Consider the following 19,546-nt stretch of genomic DNA (forward strand, 5'->3'; position numbering starts at 1 on the left):
TTCTTGGGAACAATAATAGATTCCTTAGAAATGAGGATTTTTCTGACAGAGGTCAGAAAATCAAAAATTCTAAGCTCTTGTCAAGTACTTCATTCTGTTCTTCGTCCTTCCATAGCGCAGTGCATGGAAGTAATAGGATTGATGGTTGCAACAATGGACATAGTTCCTTTTGCACGAATTCATCTAAGACCATTACAACTGTGCATGCTCAGACAGTGGAATGGGGATTATACAGACTTGTCTCCGACGATTCAAGTAGATCAAAAGACCAGAGATTCACTCCGTTGGTGGCTGACCCTGGACAATCTGTCACAGGGAATGAGCTTCCGCAGACCAGAGTGGGTCATTGTCACGACCGACGCCAGCCTGGTGGGCTGGGGCGCGGTCTGGGAACCCCTGAAAGCTCAGGGTCTATGGTCTCGGGAAGAATCTCTTCTCCCGATAAACATTCTGGAACTGAGAGCGATATTCAATGCTCTCAAAGCTTGGCCTCAACTAGCAAAGGCCAAATTCATAAGGTTTCAATCAGACAACATGACGACTGTTGCATATATCAATCATCAGGGGGGAACAAGGAGTTCCCTGGCGATGGAAGAAGTGACCAAAATAATTCAATGGGCGGAGGATCACTCCTGCCACTTGTCTGCGATCCACATCCCAGGAGTGGAAAATTGGGAAGCGGATTTTCTGAGTCGTCAGACATTCCATCCGGGGGAGTGGGAACTCCATCCGGAAATCTTTGCCCAAATAACTCAATTATGGGGCATTCCAGACATGGATCTGATGGCGTCTCGTCAGAACTTCAAGGTTCCTTGCTACGGGTCCAGATCCAGGGATCCCAAGGCGACTCTAGTAGATGCACTAGTAGCACCTTGGACCTTCAACCTAGCTTATGTATTCCCACCGTTTCCTCTCATTCCCAGGCTGGTAGCCAGGATCAATCAGGAGAGGGCTTCGGTGATCTTGATAGCTCCTGCGTTGCCACGCAGGACTTGGTATGCAGACCTGGTGAATATGTCATCGGCTCCACCATGGAAGCTACCTTTGAGACAGGACCTTCTTGTTCAAGGTCCATTCGAACATCCAAATCTGGTTTCCCTCCAGCTGACGGCTTGGAGATTGAACGCTTGATTTTATCAAAGCGTGGGTTTTCAGATTCTGTAATAGATACTCTGATTCAGGCTAGAAAGCCTGTAACTAGAAAAATTTACCATAAAATATGGAAAAAATATATCTGTTGGTGTGAATCCAAAGGATTGCCATGGAACAAGATAAAGATTCCTAAGATTCTATCCTTTCTACAAGAAGGTTTGGAGAAAGGATTATCTGCAAGTTCTCTAAAGGGACAGATTTCTGCTTTATCTGTCTTACTACACAAACGACTGGCAGCTATGCCAGATGTTCAAGCATTTGTTCAGGCTCTGGTTAGGATCAAGCCTGTTTACAGACCTTTGACTCCTCCCTGGAGTTTAAATCTAGTTCTTTCAGTTCTTCAAGGGGTTCCGTTTGAACCCTTACATTCCGTAGATATTAAGTTACTATCTTGGAAAGTTTTGTTTTTGGTTGCAATCTCTTCTGCTAGAAGAGTTTCAGAGTTATCTGCTCTGCAGTGTTCTCCTCCTTATCTGGTGTTCCATGCAGATAAGGTGGTTCTGCGTACTAAGCCTGGTTTTCTTCCTAAAGTTGTTTCTAACAAAAATATTAACCAGGAGATAGTTGTACCTTCTTTGTGTCCGAATCCAGTTTCAAAGAAGGAGCGTTTGTTACACAATTTGGACGTAGTCCGTGCTCTAAAATTCTATTTCAGACAAACATCTTCTTTGTTTGTTGTTTATTCTGGTAAAAGGAGAGGTCAAAAAGCGACTTCTACCTCTCTTTCCTTTTGGCTTAAAAGCATCATCCGATTGGCTTATGAGACTGCCGGACGGCAGCCTCCTGAAAGAATCACAGCTCACTCCACTAGGGCTGTGGCTTCCACATGGGCCTTCAAGAACGAGGCTTCTGTTGACCAGATATGTAAGGCAGCGACTTGGTCTTCACTGCACACTTTTGCCAAATTTTACAAATTTGATACTTTTGCTTCTTCGGAGGCTATTTTTGGGAGAAAGGTTTTGCAAGCTGTGGTGCCTTCCGTTTAGGTGACCTGATTTGCTCCCTCCCTTCATCCGTGTCCTAAAGCTTTGGTATTGGTTCCCACAAGTAAGGATGACGCCGTGGACAGGACACACCAATGTTGGAGAAAACAGAATTTATGCTTACCTGATAAATTACTTTCTCCAACGGTGTGTCCGGTCCACGGCCCGCCCTGGTTTTTTTAATCAGGTCTGATGAATTATTTTCTCTAACTACAGTCACCACGGTATCATATGATTTCTCCTATATATATTTCCTCCTGTCCGTCGGTCGAATGACTGGGGTGGGCGGAGCCTAGGAGGGATCATGTGACCAGCTTTGCTGGGACTCTTTGCCATTTCCTGTTGGGGAAGAGAATATCCCACAAGTAAGGATGACGCCGTGGACTGGACACACCGTTGGAGAAAGTAATTTATCAGGTAAGCATAAATTCTGTTTTTTTGTTTATTATTTACATTTTTTCCCCACTGAGCTGTACAGCTGTACCACCTCTTTAAAAAATGTCACTCTCACACCTCTGCTTAAGCTGCCTTTTTTAGTCAAACTTCAGTAGAGGACTGGGAGCAAAATCTAATTTGTCTCACTGGGGAATGCTATAGGGTAAATATATTGAATGACTTGGGGAGGCTAGTAAGTAAAATGCTATTTAAAAACAACTTTAAGTGTCCCTTTAAAATGACCTTAATTTGCTTTCTGCTTTATTTTCTTCTTTATTCTATTTACCTATTCTTTTTCTTTCTTTCTTTTGTTTTTTTATTTTATTTATTTTTTACTCTGATCTTCCTATCTCCTTTTTGCCAACCAGATGTATTTCTACGCATCCTACATCTTTCAAGAGGCTCAGATCCCATCTGAGAAGATTCCGTATGTTGTAATTGGCACTGGGAGTTGCGAGCTCATCACTTCGCTTACCTGTGTAAGAGGCATTTGAAGAAATTTAAACATGATTTCTTACCAATAATTATATTTGAACATCTCCACTTCCTATGCAAGCCTATAATCTATGTATTGTTACTCTAGCAGTGAGGCTCTAGATTATCTCTCTTTTGCAGACTCTTTTCATTGACCGTGTTGGGCGTCGGATGCTGGTGATGGGTGGATACAGCCTGATGTCTGTCTGGGCTGTAGTCTTTATGGTCGCCTTATCTCAACAGGTACTGATTATCTGAGTGTCCTGTTGCTCATTTTACCTTGACTAGAACACAGTTAGTTTTCCTGATCTGTTAACACTATACCCAGCTATTAAAAATCTAACAAAAACAAACCACACAACATATACTGAAATTTCGTTCTAATGGTAGTGAGAGTCCAAAATCCTTACACTTGGGAATTACATCACCTGGCCACCAGGAGGAGGCAAATACACCATACCAGAGCTTTCATATATCCCTCCTACCTCCCCCTCCCTCCCAATAGTTATTTGCCTTGTCATGGAGAAGGCAAGGAGAGAGAGGTGTTAGAAGAAAAATTATATCATACCCTCAGTGGATAGTTCCCATAAGAGAGGGTTATTTATTGGAAGGCTGTAACTTATAATTCTCCTTGGTGGAGTCACTTTCACAGCAGATCTGGATGTCGCTGGGAAGTTCCCAAGCCTCATCAAATTGTGATCGCACAGATGATTTCTCTACATGAATCCGTAGGCTGTCAGTGACAGCATACAGAGCATTTGGTTTGTCCGTGACAACTACAGACAAGGGTATCTTCCTGATCCATGCATGGGGGGGGGGGGGGGTTAATTGCACAGTAACCACAGTGGAGGATCACTCTCAAAATAAAAAACCCCACCCCAAAAAAAAAAAAAAAATATTATAAAAATAAACTTCAAATAGTCCCTAAAAGGCCCTTTTGTAGGGCATTACCCTAAAGTGATCAAGTTCTTTTACAGAAAAAAAACCCACATCTACCCTCTAACATTTACCAAAATAAAAAACTATCTAAAAAAAAAAGCATCCAAAAAAATAAAACTACCACTAAACCCCAAGATGTTACTCACCGAAGATGATCCCTGCAGCGGTTCTTCTTCATCCCGGTGGTGGTCCTTCATCTCGGCGGCGGTCCATCTTCTTATCTTCAAGAGAGCTTGAACACTGTGGTTGTTATTCTAACGATTTAGGCTTAATAGTTATATGCAGCACTATTCAGTCCTTACGTTCTAAACAGCAACTTGGGTTAATAGGTTTTTCTCTTGTAAGGTGTATCCAGTCGACGGATTCATCCATTACTTGTGGGATATTCTCCTTCCCAACAGGAAGCTGCAAGAGGACACCCACAGCAGAGCTGTCTATATAGCTCCTCCCCTAACTGCCACCTCCAGTCATTCTCTTGCAGCTCTCGACAAGAAAGGAAGTATCAAGAGATATGTGGTGAATTAGTGTAGTTTATCTTCAATCAAAAGTTTGTTATTTTTAAACGGTACCAGCGTTGTACTGTTTTTACCTCAGGCAGAAATTAGAAGAAGAGTTTTGCCTGAGGTTTTTGATGATCTTAGCAGGTTGTTACTAAGGTCCACTGCCGTTCTCACACATAACTGAAGAGTATGGGAAAACTTCAGCTGGGGGAATGGCCTGCAGAATTAACTGCTCTGAGGTATGTTCAGTATATTTTTTTCTAGAGAGATGATAAGGTCTAGAAAATGCTCACAGTGCCTGATATATTTAAGGTAAGCCTGATTACAGTGATTTAAAGGACCAGTCAACACTGTACATTTGCATAATCAACAAATGCATAATAAGAAGACAATGCAATAGCACTTAGTCTGAACTTCAAATGAGTAGAAGATTTTTGTTAAATAAATTGCAAAGTTATGTCTATTTCCACTCCCCCTGTATCATGTGACAGCCATCAGCCAATCACAAATGCATATACGTATATGCTGTGAATTCTTGCACATGCTCAGTAGGAGTTGGTGACTCAAAAAGTGTAAATATAAAAAGACTGTGCACATTTTGTTAATGGAAGTAAATTAGAAAGTTGTTTAAAATTGCATGCTGTATCTGAATCATGAAGTTTAATTTTTACTTGAGTGTCCCTTTAACAAACGACTGGGATCATGCTTGCAGTAAAGGGTAATATTCATGTTACTTGCTCTTATTACTTAGTATGTAAAACGTTTGCATGATATATAAAAAACGTTTTTTTACTGAGGGTGATAAATCTTTATTTGGGGCCTAGTTTTCCACATGGCTGACTAGATTTCTCCTAGGAGTAGTTATTATGGCCCTTTCACTTTGAGTGCATGGTGGGAGGGGCCTATTTTTGCGCTCTAATTGCGCAGTAGTTTTTACAGTCTGAGATATCCAGCTTCCCTGAAGGAGTCCCCTGACATATAGGACCTCTGTAAAGGGTTTTAGTGCCTACAAAAGTCGTTTTATGGGCAGGTAGGAGCCACAGTAGAGCTGTGGCAGTTTGCTTGTGACTGTTTTTAACGGTTTTACCGTTTTTCTGCTTCATTTTTGAGCCTGAGGAGTTAATCATCCATTTGCAAGTGGGTGCAATGCTATTTTAGTCTATTATACACACTGTAAAAATGTTGTAGAGTTTACTGCTTTTTTTCACTGTTTTGCAGTTTATGTGTTTGTTTTTTTCCCTTAAAGGCACAGTACCGGTTTTTATATTCTGCCTTTTCACATTTATTAAAGTGTTTTCCAAGCTTGCTGGTCTCATTACTAGTCTGTTAAACATGTCTGACATAGAGGAAACTCCTTGTTCATTATGTTTAGAAGCCATTGTGGACCCCCCTCTTAGAATGTGTACCAAATGCACTGATCTTACCATAAATTTTAAAGACCATATTCTGGCTTTAAAAGATTTATCACCAGAGGAAATTGACAATGGGGAAGTTATGCTGACTAACTCTCCCCACGTGTCAGAACCTATAACTCCCGCTCAGGGGACGCCAAGTACATCTAGCGTGCCCATTGCGTATACTTTACAAGACATGGCGGCAGTTATGAATCTTACAGAGGTATTGTCCAAACTGCCAGGGTTACAAGGAAAGCGAGACAGCTCTGGGGCTAGAACAAATACAGAGCTCTCTGACGCTTTAGTAGCTATGTCTGATATACCCTCACAATGTGCAGAAGCCGAAGCAGGAGAGCTTCTATCTGTGGGTGATTTTTCTGATTCAGGGAAGACACTTCAACCTGATTCTGATATGTCTACATTTAAATTTAAGCTTGAACACCCCCACGTGTTGCTCAAGGAGGTTTTAGCAACTCTGGATGACTGTGACGCCATTGTAGTCCCAGAGAAATTGTGTAAATTGGATAAATACTATGCAGTGCCTGTTTACACTGATGTTTTTCCAATCCCTAAGAGGTTTTCAGAAATTATTACTAAGGAATGGGATAGACCAGGTGTACCGTTCTCTCCCCCTCCTGTTTTTAAACAGATGTTTCCTATAGATGCCGCTACACGGGACTTGTGGCAAACGGTCCCTAAGGTGGAGGGATCAGTCTCTACCCTAGCGAAGCGTACAACTATCCCTGTCGAGGACAGTTGTGCTTTTCTAGATCCAATTGACAAAAAATTAGAGGGTTACCTTAAGAAAATTGCAGTCACTGCTGCTGCGGCTTTCTGGTTTGAGTCTCTAGAAGAGGCTCTACAGGTAGAAACCCCGTTGGATGATATCCTTGACAAGCTTAAAGCTCTTAAGCTAGCCAATTCATTTGTTTCTGACACCGTTGTTCATTTAACCAAACTAACGGCTAAAACTCAGGTTTTGCTATTCAGGCGCGTAGGGCGCTATGGCTCAAATCCTGGTCAGCTGACGTTACTTCAAAGTCTAAGCTTCTCAACATTCCCTTCAAGGGGCAGACCCTATTCGGGCCTGGACTGAAGGATATCATTTCTGATATTACTGGAGGAAAAGGTCATGCGCTTCCTCAGGATAGGTCCAACAAATTAAGGACCAAACAGACTAATTTTCGTTCTTTTCGAAACTTAAAGAGTGGCGCAGCTTCAACTTCCTCTGATACAAAACAAGAGGGAAATTTTGCCCAGTCCAAGCCGGTCTGGAGACCTAACCAGGCTTGGAACAAAGGAAAGCAGGCCAAAAAACCTGCTGCTGCCTCTAAAACAGCATGAAGGATCAGCCCCCGATCCGGAAACAGATCTAGTAGGTGGCAGACTTTCTCTCTTCGCCCAGGCTTGGGCAAGAGATGTCCAGGATCCCTGGGCGTTAGAAATTGTGTCCCAGGGATATCTTCTGGATTTCAAAGCTTCTTCCCCAAAAGGAAGATTTCATCTCTCACAATTATCTGCAAACCAGATAAAGAGAGAGGCATTCTTACATTGTGTTCAAGACCTCCTAGTTATGGGAGTGATCCACCCAGTTCCAAAGGAGGAACAGGGGCAGTGCTTCTATTCAAATCTGTTTGTAGTTCCCAAGAAAGTGGGAACTTTCCGACCAATCTTAGATCTCAAGATCCTAAACAAATTTCTCAGGGTCCCATCCTTCAAGATGGAGACTATTCGAACCATCCTACCTATGATCCAGGAGGGTCAATATATGACTACCGTGGACTTAAAGGATGCTTATCTTCACATTCCGATACACAGAGATCATCATCAGTTTCTCAGGTTTGCCTTTCTAGACAAGCATTACCAGTTTGTGGCTCTTCCCTTTGGGTTAGCTACGGCACCAAGAATCTTTACAGGGTGGAAGGTGAACGAAGAAAAGAGTTCTCTATCCCCCCCTCACAAGAGTTTCCTTCCTAGGAATTCTGATAGATTCTGTAAAAATGATGATTTACCTGATAATGGTAGCGGCAATGGACATAGTGCCGTTTGCCCGCCTACATCTCAGACCGCTGCAACTTTGCATGCTCAGTCAGTGGAATGGGGATTACACAGATTTGTCCCCTCTACTAAATCTGGATCAAGAGATCAGGGATTCTCTTCTCTGGTGGCTATCTCGGGTCCATCTGTCCAAGGGTATGACCTTCCGCAGGCCAGATTGGACAATAGTAACGACAGATGCCAGCCTTCTGGGCTGGGGTGCAGTCTGGAACTCCCTGAAGGCTCAGGGCTCGTGGACTCAGGAGGAGACACTCCTTCCGATAAACATTCTGGAACTAAGAGCGATATTCAATGCTCTTCAAGCTTGGTCTCAGCTTGCTGCAGTCAGGTTTATCAGATTTCAGTCGGACAATATCACGACTGTAGCCTACATCAACCATCAAGGGGGAACAAGGAGTTCCCTAGCAATGTTGGAGGTTTCAAAAATAATTCTTTGGGCAGAGGTTCACTCTTGCCATCTATCAGCTATCCATATCCCAGGAGTAGAGAACTGGGAGGCATATTTTCTAAGTCGGCAGACTTTTCATCCGGAGGAGTGGGAACTCCATCCGGAGGTATTTGCACAGTTGATTCAACTTTGGGGCAAACCAGAACTGGATCTCATGGCGTCTCGTCAGAACGCCAAGCTTCCTTGTTACGCCTTGATCCTTCAACCTGGCTTATGTGTTTCCACCGTTTCCTCTGCTCCCTCGTCTGATTGCCAAGATCAAGCAGGAGAGAGCTTCGGTGATTTTGATAGCACCTGCGTGGCCACGCAGGACTTGGTATGCAGATCTGGTGGACATGTCATCCCTTCCACCATGGACTCTGCCGCTGAGGCAGGACCTTCTACTTCAGGGTCCTTTCAACCATCCAAAACTAATTTCTCTGCGTCTTGACTGCTTGGAGATTGAACGCTTGATTTTATCAAAGCGTGGTTTCTCTGAGTCGGTCATTGACACCTTAATTTAGGCTCGAAAGCCGGTCACTAGGAAAATCTATCATAAGATATGGTGTAGATATCTTCATTGGTGTGAATCCAAAGGTTACTCATGGAGTAAGGTCAGGATTCCTAGGATATTATCTTTTCTCCAAGAAGGATTGGAGAAAGGTTTGTCAGCTAGTTTCTTAAAGGGACAGATTTCTGCTCTGTCTATTCTTTTGCACAAGCATCTGGCTGATACTTCAGATGTTCAGGCGTTTTGTCAGGCTTTAGTTAGAATCAAGCCTGTGTTTAAACCTGTTGCTCCGCCATGGAGTTTAAATTTAGTTCTTAAGGTTCTGCAAGGGGTTCTGTTTGAACCTTTGCATTCCATAGATATTAAACTTTTGTCTTGGAAAGTTCTGTTTTTAGTAGCTATCTCCTCGGCTCGAAGAGTTTCGGAGTTATCTGCTTTACAATGTGATTCCCCTTATCTCATTTTCCATGCAGATAAGGTAGTGTTACGTACCAAACCAGGTTTTCTTCCTAAGGTGGTATCTAATAAAAATATCAATCAGGAGATTGTTGTTCCTTCACTATGTCCTAATCCTTCTTCAAAGAACTATTACACAATCTTGATGTGGTTCGTGCTTTAAAATTTTATTTACAAGCTACGAAGGATTTTCGTCAAACATCTGCTTTGTTTGTGGTCTACTCTGGACAGAGGAGAGGCCAAAAGGCTTCGGCAACTTCTCTTTCTTTTTGGCTAAGAAGTATAATCCGCTTAGCTTATGAGACTGCTGGCCAGCAGCCTCCTGAAAGAATTTCAGCTCATTCCACTAGAGCGGTAGCTTCCACATGGGCTTTTAAGAATGAGGCTTCTGTTGAACAGATTTGTAAGGGGGCGACTTGGTCTTCTACTTTTTCTAAATTCTACAAATTTGATACTTTTGCTTCTTCGGAGGCTATTTTTGGGAGAAAGGTCTTACAGGCAGTGGTGCCTTCCGTTTAAGTGCCTGCCTTGTCCCTCCCTTCATCCGTGTCCTATAGCTTTGGTATTGGTATCCCACAAGTAATGGATGAATCCGTGGACTGAATACACCTTACAAGAGAAAACAAAATTTATGCTTACCTGATAAATTTCTTTCTCTTGTGGTGTATCCAGTCCACGGCCCACCCTGTCATTTTAAGGCAGGTGTTTTTTGTTTTTAAACTACAGTCACCACTGCACCCTATAGTTTCTTCTTTCTCTTGCTTGTCTTCGGTCGAATGAGTGGAGGTGGCAGTTAGGGGAGGAGCTATATAGACAGCTCTGCTGTGGGTGTCCTCTTGCAGCTTCCTGTTGGGAAGGAGAATATCCCACAAGTAATGGATGAATCCGTGGACTGGATACACCACAAGAGAAATAAATTTATCAGGTAAGCATACATTTTGTTTTTGTGTCACGGAGGAAACCAAATTTGAAAGCTTTACAGGTTACCTCTGTGACTTGATATCAGCCGTATGTAATTGCCGTTAATATATAGTCATACTAACACAAGGTTCACAATTGGCATATGTTACCTTACCGTCAGTGAGTTCTGTTTCAGCAGACAGTCTGACAGACTGGAATTCAGATGAGCTGTTACACTAACCGAGCAGTTCGGGTAGGAGAAGCGGTTACTGCTGCCGGTAGCTGATGACGTCAGAGTGGTTGAGGTGTGACAACCTCTGTGTAGTGTTAGGAAGCTCGTACAGAGATGTAGCCAGACAGCCCTTGAAGGTTTACAGGAAGCAAGACAGGCAATAGGACCAATCTGCCTACTGAGGTAACTGGTAGTAGAAGCCTGGTATGAAGCTCTGAGTAGCCAACAATCAAGGAAGCGTAGCAAATGCTATTCTGGTAAGGAACACAGTTGCTCAGGATTCTCAATTAACCAGCAATGAGGGCTAGGGAGGAGTTGATGACTTAAAGGGCCAGAATGCAAACACCAGGCAGTGAATAAGTAGTCCTTACAGTGGTTCTCTTCATGAGGTCACCAGCTGAACACTGAATTCAGAATGCGAAGATTGCATGAAGAGGATCTCCATGTTTAAAGTTGCAAGATGAGGACCACTGCCACTGAGATGAAGATAAGAAGATGGAGCGCGGCCGGGATGAAGATGGAGCGCCGCCACCGCCATCATCTTCAGTTAGTATCATCTTGGGGTTTAGTGGTAATTTTTCTTTTCTTTTTTGGATTTTTTTTTTTAATATTAGGGTTTTTATTTTTTTATATGGGCAGCAAAAGAGCTAAATGCCTTTTCAGGGCACTTTTTAGATTAGATTTTTTTTTTTAGATATTTGGGGGGGGGTTAATGTTAGAGGGATGTAGGTTTTTTTTTCTGTAAAAGAGCTTGATCACTTTAAGGAAATGTTTTTACTTGTGATAAATTTAAATTTATGGGCAATTATGTGATCACAAGTAGAAATTTGCAGGTTATAGCGCTAAACCAATGTTGCAACTTACAAGTTAATGAATATAAGCAAGCACTGTGAGACACAGCAAACGTATAACTAATAACTGTCTATGTTATAATGCTTTAACCAGCCAACACTGGCAGCTGAACTCCTTAATTCAACACCGAGATCAGTGTAAGCCTATATTTAGAAGGAATCTGCAATATGGTGTCAGCTATTACTGTCATGTAACTTCAATATAATTGCCTTGGTTATTAATTTATGTGAAGTTATGTGCTTATAAGTGTAAACTTGCACAAATTGCTTCAAGTGCTACATTAAATAATTCTAACTATATGTTGGTGTGTAAGTACAATATCTTAGGACCAAGCAAACACATGATTCATCTTATGTATTGCTATCACTGGTACTAACCTACACAGCCTCTCATAGGCCTAGATTTGGAGTTTGGCGGTAGCCGTGAAAACCAGTGTTAGAGGCTCCTAACGCTGGTTTTAGGCTACCGCCGGTATTTGGAGTCAGTCAAAAAAGGGTCTAACGCTCACTTTTCAGCCGCGACTTTTCCATACCTCAGATCCCCTTACGTCAATTGCGTATCCTATCTTTTCAATGGGATCTTTCTAACTCCGGTATTTAGAGTTGTGGCTGAAGTGAGCGTTAGAAATCTAACGACAAAACTCCAGCCGCAGAAAAAAGTCAGTAGTTAAGAGCTTTCTGGGCTAACGCCGGTTCATAAAGCTCTTAACTACTGTGCTCTAAAGTACACTAACACCCATAAACTACCTATGTACCCCTAAACCGAGGTCCCCCCACACCGCCGCCACTCGATTAAATTTTTTTGACCCCTAATCTGCCGACCGCCACCTACGTTATCCTTATGTACCCCCTAATCTGCTGCCCCTAACACCGCCGACCCCTATATAATATTTATTAACCCCTAACCTGCCCCCACAATGTCGCCGCCAGCTACCTACACTTATTAACCCCTAATCTGCCGACCGGACCGCACCGCTATTATAATAAAGTTATTAACCCCTAATCCGCCTCACTAACCCTATAATAAATAGTATTAACCCCTAATCTGCCCTCCCTAACATCGCCGACACCTAACTTCAAACATTAACCCCTAATCTGCCGACTTGAGCTCACCGCTATTCTAATAAATGTATTAACCCCTAAAGCTAAGTCTAACCCTAACACTAACACCCCCCTAAGTTAAATATAATTTAAATCTAACGAAATAAATTAACTCTTATTAAATAACTTATTCCTATTTAAAGCTAAATACTTACCTGTAAAATAAACCCTAATATAGCTACAATATAAATTATAATTATATTATAGCTATTTTAGGATTAATATTTATTTTACAGGTAACTTTGTATTTATTTTAACCAGGTACAATAGCTATTAAATAGTTAAGAACTATTTAATAGCTAAAATAGTTAAAATAATTACAAAATTACCTGTAAAATAAATCCTAACCTAAGTTACAATTAAATCTAACACTACACTATAAATAAATTAATTAAATAAAATACCTACAATTACCTACAATTAAACCTAACACTACACTATCAATAAATTAATTAAATACAATATCTACAAATAACTACACTGAAATAAACTAACTAAAGTACAAAAAATAAAAAAATATTTACAAACATAAGAAAAATATTACAACAATTTTAAACTAATTACACCTACTCTAAGCCCCCTAATAAAATAACAAAGCCCCCCCAAAAAAATGCCCTACCCTATTCTAAATTAAAAAAGTTCAAAGCTCTTTTACCTTACCAGCCCTGAACAGGGCCCTTTGTGGGGCATGCCCCAAGAAATTCAGCTCATTTGCCTGTAAAAAAAAACATACAATACCCCCCCCCAACATTACAACCCACCACCCACATACCCCTAATCTAACCCAAACCCCCCTTAAATAAACCTAACACTAAGCCCCTGAAGATCTTCCTACCTTGTCTTCACCTCACCGGGTATCACACCGATCCGTCCTGGCTCTGATATCTTCATCCAACCCAAGAGGGGTCTAGACATCCATCATCCGACGGCTGAAGAAGTCCATCCAGAAGAGGGTCCAAAGTCTTCAGCCTATCAGGGAAGAAGAGTAGATCCGGACCGGCAACCATCTTCTTCCAAGCGGCATCTTCTATCTTCATCCGATGAGGACCGTCTCCATCTTGAAGACCTTCACCGCGGACCCATCTTCTTCCGACGACGACTTTCCGACGAATGACGGTTCCTTTAAGGGACGTCATCCAAGATGGCGTCCCTCGAATTCCGATTGGCTGATAGGATTCTATCAGCCAATCGGAATTAAGGTAGGGAAATTCTGATTGGCTGATGGAATCAGCCAATCAGATTCAAGTTCAATCCGATTGGCTGATTCAATCAGCCAATCAGATTGAGCTCGCATTCTATTGGCTGATCGGAACAGCCAATAGAATGCGAGCTCAATCTGATTGGCTGATTGAATCAGCCAATCGGATTGAACTTGATTCTGATTGGCTGATTCCATCAGCCAATCAGAATATTCCTACCTTAATTCCGATTGGCTGATAGAATCCTATCAGCCAATCGGAATTCGAGGGACGCCATCTTGGATGACGTCATTTAAAGGAACCGTCATTCGTCGTCTAGTCGTCGGTTGAAGAGGTTTGAAGATGCGGCTTGATAGAAGACTTCATCCAGATGATGGACTTCCGACTTCAGCCCGAGGATGGATTTCTTCAGTCGCCGCTTGGATCCAGACTTCAGCCCGAGGATGGACGTCACTCTTCAGCCCCCCGCTTGGGCTTGGATCAACACTTCCGAGGCTTGGATCAAGACTTCCGAGGACGGATTGGTGAACCTGGTATGGTGAAGATAAGGTAGGAAGATCTTCAGGGGCTTAGTGTTAGGTTTATTTAAGGGGGGTTTGGGTTAGATTAGGGGTATGTGGGTGGTGGGTTGTAATGTTGGGGGGGTATTGTATGTGTTTTTTTACAGGCAAAAGAGCTGAATTTCTTGGGGCATGCCCCGCAAAGGGCCCTGTTCAGGGCTGGTAAAGTAAAAGAGTTTTGAACTTTTGTAATTTAGAATAGGGTAGGGCATTTTTTTATTTTGGGGGGCTTTGCTATTTTATTAGGGGGCTTAGAGTAGGTGTAATTAGTTTAAAATTGTTGTAATATTTTTCTAATGTTTGTAAATATTTTTTTATTTTTTGTAACTTAGTTCTTTTTTATTTTTTGTACTTTAGTTAGTTTATTTAATTGTATTTAATTGTAGATATTGTATTTAATTAATGTATTGATAGTATAGTGTTAGGTTTAATTGTAGGTAATTGTAGGTATTTTATTTAATTATTTATTGATAGTGTAGTGTTAGGTTTAATTGTAACTTAGGTTAGGATTTATTTTACAGGTAAATTTGTAATTATTTTAACTATTTTAGCTATTAAATAGTTCTTAACTATTTAATAGCTAGTGTACCTGGTTAAAATAAATACAAAGTTACCTGTAAAATAAATATTAATCCTAAAATAGCTATAATATAATTATAATTTATATTGTAGCTATATTAGGATTTATTTTACAGGTAAGTATTTAGCTTTAAATAGGAATAATTTATTTAATAAGAGTTAATTAATTTCGTTAGATTTAAATTATATTTAAGTTAGGGGGGTGTTAGTGTTAGGGTTAGACTTAGCTTTAGGGGTTAATACATTTATTAGAATAGCGGTGAGCTCCAGTCGGGAGATTAGGGGTTAATGTTTGAAGTTAGGTGTCGGCGATGTTAGGGAGGGCAGATTAGGCGTTAATACTATTTATTATAGGGTTAGTGAGGCGAATTAGGGGTTAATAACTTTATTATAATAGCGGTGCGGTCCGGTCGGCAGATTAGGGGTTAATAAGTGTAGGCAGGTGGAGGCGACGTTGTGGGGGCAGATTAGGGGTTAATAAATATAATATAGGGGTCGGTGGTGTTAGGGGCAGCAGATTAGGGGTACATAGGGATAAAGTAAGTAGCGGCGGTTTACGGAGCGGCAGATTAGGGGTTAATAATAATATGCAGGGGTCAGCGATAGCGGGGGCGACAGATTACGGGTTAATAAGTGTAAGGTTAGGGGTCTTTAGACTCGGGGTACATGTTAGAGTGTTAGGTGCAGACGTAGGAAGTGTTTCCCCATAGACAACAATGGGGCTGCGTTAGGAGCTGAACGCGGCTTTTTTGCAGGTGTTAGGTTTTTTTTCAGCTCAAACAGCCCCATTGTTTCCTATGGGGGAATCATGCACAAGCACGTTTTTGAGGCTGGCCGCGTCCGTAAGCAACTCTGGAATCGAGAGTTGAAGTTGCGTTAAATATGCTATACGCTCCTTTTTTGGAGCTTAACGCAGCCATTCTGTGGACTCTCAATACCAGAGTTATTTTAAAGGTGCGGCCAGAAAAAAGCCAGCGTTAGCTACGCGGGTCGTTACTGACAAAACTCTAAATCTAGCCATTAGATACTAAACTACCACACTTGGCAACAATATTACTGTAGTATATTAGATACAACTCAAACGTATAAGTGATAGCATATTAGCTCAGTTCACCTCAGACATTTTTGGCTCCATGTCTACACAATGCCTGTCTTCTAATGCTTCTATTTGACATGTGAGAATTTACAGACTTAATGCGGAGTATTATTTTAGATATTTAATTTAACCACAAACAGATTTATCTATTTTCTGTTGAGAATTGTTTTTCCCTATGGAACCATGATTCAGGGTCAAGCACTTTACTATTATCTATCTAACACTTATCTGTAAGCAGTTGCTCCTTACTCACTCCAGCAGCCTTACACAGCTTTATTAAATAATACCTGTTACCATAACTCAGATAGGCTCCTAAGTGTGTTTTTATTCTTGTACATTCCTATTTTTTTGTGTATTCATAATAAAAGTTATATTTTAACTATCTACAAGTTGTATTTACTTATCCAATAATTTAACATAAACAACCTTGAGTTGTCTAAACATTCGGTAAAGTGACCCGATTTGGACATTGTTCAATTAATTTTATTAACCCCTTGGGTGCTATAGATGTAGTCTCTTTTTTTCAAGTCTGGGCTCCTCTGCCCATCTTGTTAAGTTTTAACAAGTGTCAGAATTTGTTTTGTCTCTTATGGAGGGTACTACTCTTCGCAATGGGACAGGAGTTTTAAGTAGCCCTATAAGCTTCTCACTGAGGGCCTGGGTGAAAGTTAGAGTCCAGAGATGCAGGGAGAGCTCTCCTCTGTGACTGCGACACCATCCCGACTCATATTAACAGCTCCTACAGCAATCGGCATTGACGAGTTTTGTAGACTGCTTTATTTCTTTCAAGTCTATGTCAGGAGTGGTGCTATGACCTGTCACACTTGAAGGGCCGTGTTCCTGTTCCACGGCATAGATTCTGGTAAGATTGTTTCCTTTTTTATTATATAATGTTAACACAGAAGACAGGGTCACAGTGTGGTGCCTTTTTATCTTTATAGAATCAAGGGTTAATATCTCCTTAGGGAGATTATTGAACAGGAGGGAATAATAATCTTATGTGTTTATTTGATTTTATGCTGCTTTCTGTGTGAGATGTTATGGGCTCTTAGGCTATTATTGAATATACAGGTTTCACTTTGAGAGCCATGCAGCTTACAAGCTTGGCGCGCTTTATCTCATAGCAGGGACAGTCCTGCATTGTGCACTATGTGATTTGTTCCCTCCTTCGTGACTAACAGAGGGGAGTCATACATCTCTGTACTGTCTGGGTCATAGGAGGTGGTGAGTGCCCCAGCCATTGGGGTATAGAGGTGCCGTTATTTTATATATATAAAAAAGGATGTTTTATCTCTCCAGTTCTCCGGTTATTGCACTAGTGATGGAGGATTTTGTTTCTTTAGAGGGCACTCCCTCTATTCCTATAGAGCAATTTCTGTTTTTAGTGAGAGGAGGCCCTAGTTCCCCCTCTCAATTATGTTCCATATGCCTTGATAGGATCCGATAGGATGTCCTGTCTGTTTTCCTTCTTCCCCTCTGAGGGAGGATTTATGCGGCTTGACAGTTAGTACCCGGATTGCAGGCTGGTCCTGTTTGGGTTCAGTTCTGTCTGGTAGCAGTTCGGACACATGGCGCCGCTGTGTTTGGCTGGCCGGTAGAGGCGCCAAGTGCTCATGTTATCCTCTGTGTTCAACTAAGCATTTTAGAGGACCGGTGGGTCCATGAGGCAGAAAGGATTGTCTCAGTCCTTATAGCCTTCAATTTGGATGACTGGGTTAGTGGAGGTCCGCTGCGTCTCTCACTCTTGTGTCTGGGGTTGTCAGACCCTAGAGCTCCTCCCCATGTAGTGAAGGGTTGTGGGGCTTGCGCCCTCTTGCCGCCGAGTTGGGCGGTTTGGCCTTTTTTCTTTTGAGGCCCTGGGAATTGTCCTTCTGGACTTAGATCTCAGCAGCTAGTAGTTTATTGGGTAGTTCAGCTGCCTTGCAGCGGATGGGTTGCAGAATGTGACCACCTGCAGCTATTGCACATTGACTGTACTGGTTAGCTGTTTTTTATGAGACCTTTTGGTCTTCCTCTGTTGTCTCCATGTGAGTTAGGTCTCCTTTTAGGGACCTGGGTTCCCCTCCGGGATATGGTCATTCCCTGTTAGGGGCACTGAGCGTGGTCTCCTTGGGCTCTACTCTGAGCTGGGGATGCTGTGCATCCTTTTCTCTCTATGATCCTCTGATTGTATGGAGGGGATGCAGAGACCTGCCTTTGCTTGAGGGATTTTGGCCTTGGGGTATCCCCTTGCTTGTTGTCCTGCGGCTGTTTGAGAGTCTATGGGCTCTAGTGTCGTTGTACAACTTTTAACGCCTTAGCTCCTTTGGAGCATTGGACTTTGGCAAGGTGTGCTCTCTTCCTTGGGTCGGGGCTTGCGAGTTATCTCGTTATCCGGATGGATCTGGCTATTGCATTGATAGCTTCCTGTGGTCTGGTTTTTTATATCAGACGAGGTGTTAAGTTGTTGGATATTGTTTGCTTAAACAATTGGGGGCTTGGTTCTGTTTTTCTCCCTGGTGTTTCTGGTTGCTGAGGCTTTGCTCAGTGTTTTCCTTTGTGGAGTTGTTGCCGGACCTTTCGGATCTAAGGCTGGTTCGGGGTTCCCCAGTTCCTGGGAACTTGGGCTATGTCCTTTTACTTGGACTAATTGACCTGGTCACGGTTGGCCAGGTTGTCTGAGTGCTGATGCTTATTGGGCTGGACTTACGCCTTTATGATCGGTTTCCCTTGGTCAGCTTGCTGTGGTAACCTTATGGATTCACTGCTCTGCAGGCGAATGGGTTTGCAGTGTCTCTGCTGCAGCTATTGCACATTGGATGTGTGTTAGCAAGATAATTCCTCAGGGGGATTTCTTCCAAGTTCATCTGCGTTGGAGATTAATCTTTCCTTTAGCCTGTGGCTTTGTGTCTTGTGGGCAGGTGCTCTGCCTTTTTGGCCCCATCCCTTTCTTAAGGTGAGGGGCTTATTCTACTTCTTATGGAGGTGCAGTCCTTTTTCTAGGGATTCTCTTGGATTCAGGAGGTTGGAACTGAGAGTTAGCCTTTCAGAGAGGGGTGTTTTTCTCTTGGTTGTTACGTTCCATCTGGAGTCTTGCTGGCTCCATGTTGAGACTATGGTGGGCCTTTTGTTAGATTTCTTTGGGTCTACGGCCTTGTCGTCTGTTTCTAAGGAGTCAAGTTGGCACCCGTGCTCTGTTGGGATGGCTGTGGCCATTCTTCCGCTCATGTTTGAGCTTGTGTTTGGGTTCTTCTGTTCTCCTGTTTCAGACCTGCCGATGCTTGGGCTGTCCCGGCTGGGAGTGGGGTCTGAGATGCGTTGTCATCTTCAGGATCTAGGTTGGCATAGTAGCTAGCTCCCTGGGCTTGCAAGCAGAAGGTCCAGGGTTACCATACACTTTCTGGGTCTGGGTGTAACCTCTCTCTCTTGGGGGTGCAGTGGGCCTCGTTGAGGTTATGTGCTTCCCCTTTTTGGAGCCCTGTGTGTAGGTCTGGCAGCTTCGATTGACTAGAGTGTGCCCTCTGTCCGGTCTTAAACCTCTGGTTTTCTGCTTGGTCTGGGCATATCCTCACCTTGTCAGTCAGGATCCATTTGGATCTTTGTGAGCTGGGCTCGCTATTGGGGGTTTTCCTTTTATGGATTTTGTGGTGACCTTTCGGTTTCCCTTCGTTTCTTCCTTGCCCTATCCCTTGGGGAGTTTAGGCTGGTGTTCCCCTCTTT

General features: G+C 42.4%; 1 protein-coding gene across 1 annotated transcript in view; it reads left to right on the forward strand.

The window, feature by feature from the left end:
- SLC2A11 (solute carrier family 2 member 11) overlaps positions 1-19,546 on the forward strand; it is a 168,655-nt gene that overhangs the window by 49,255 nt on the left and 99,854 nt on the right. The window contains exons 8-9 of the mRNA XM_053701969.1: positions 2,939-3,049; positions 3,186-3,287. Of these exons, the coding sequence (XP_053557944.1) occupies positions 2,939-3,049; positions 3,186-3,287 (213 nt within the window). The remainder of the gene's footprint in view (positions 1-2,938; positions 3,050-3,185; positions 3,288-19,546) is intronic.

The sequence above is a fragment of the Bombina bombina genome, chromosome 2 (assembly GCF_027579735.1).
Source record: "Bombina bombina isolate aBomBom1 chromosome 2, aBomBom1.pri, whole genome shotgun sequence".
In the NCBI taxonomy this organism is placed as follows: domain Eukaryota; kingdom Metazoa; phylum Chordata; class Amphibia; order Anura; family Bombinatoridae; genus Bombina; species Bombina bombina.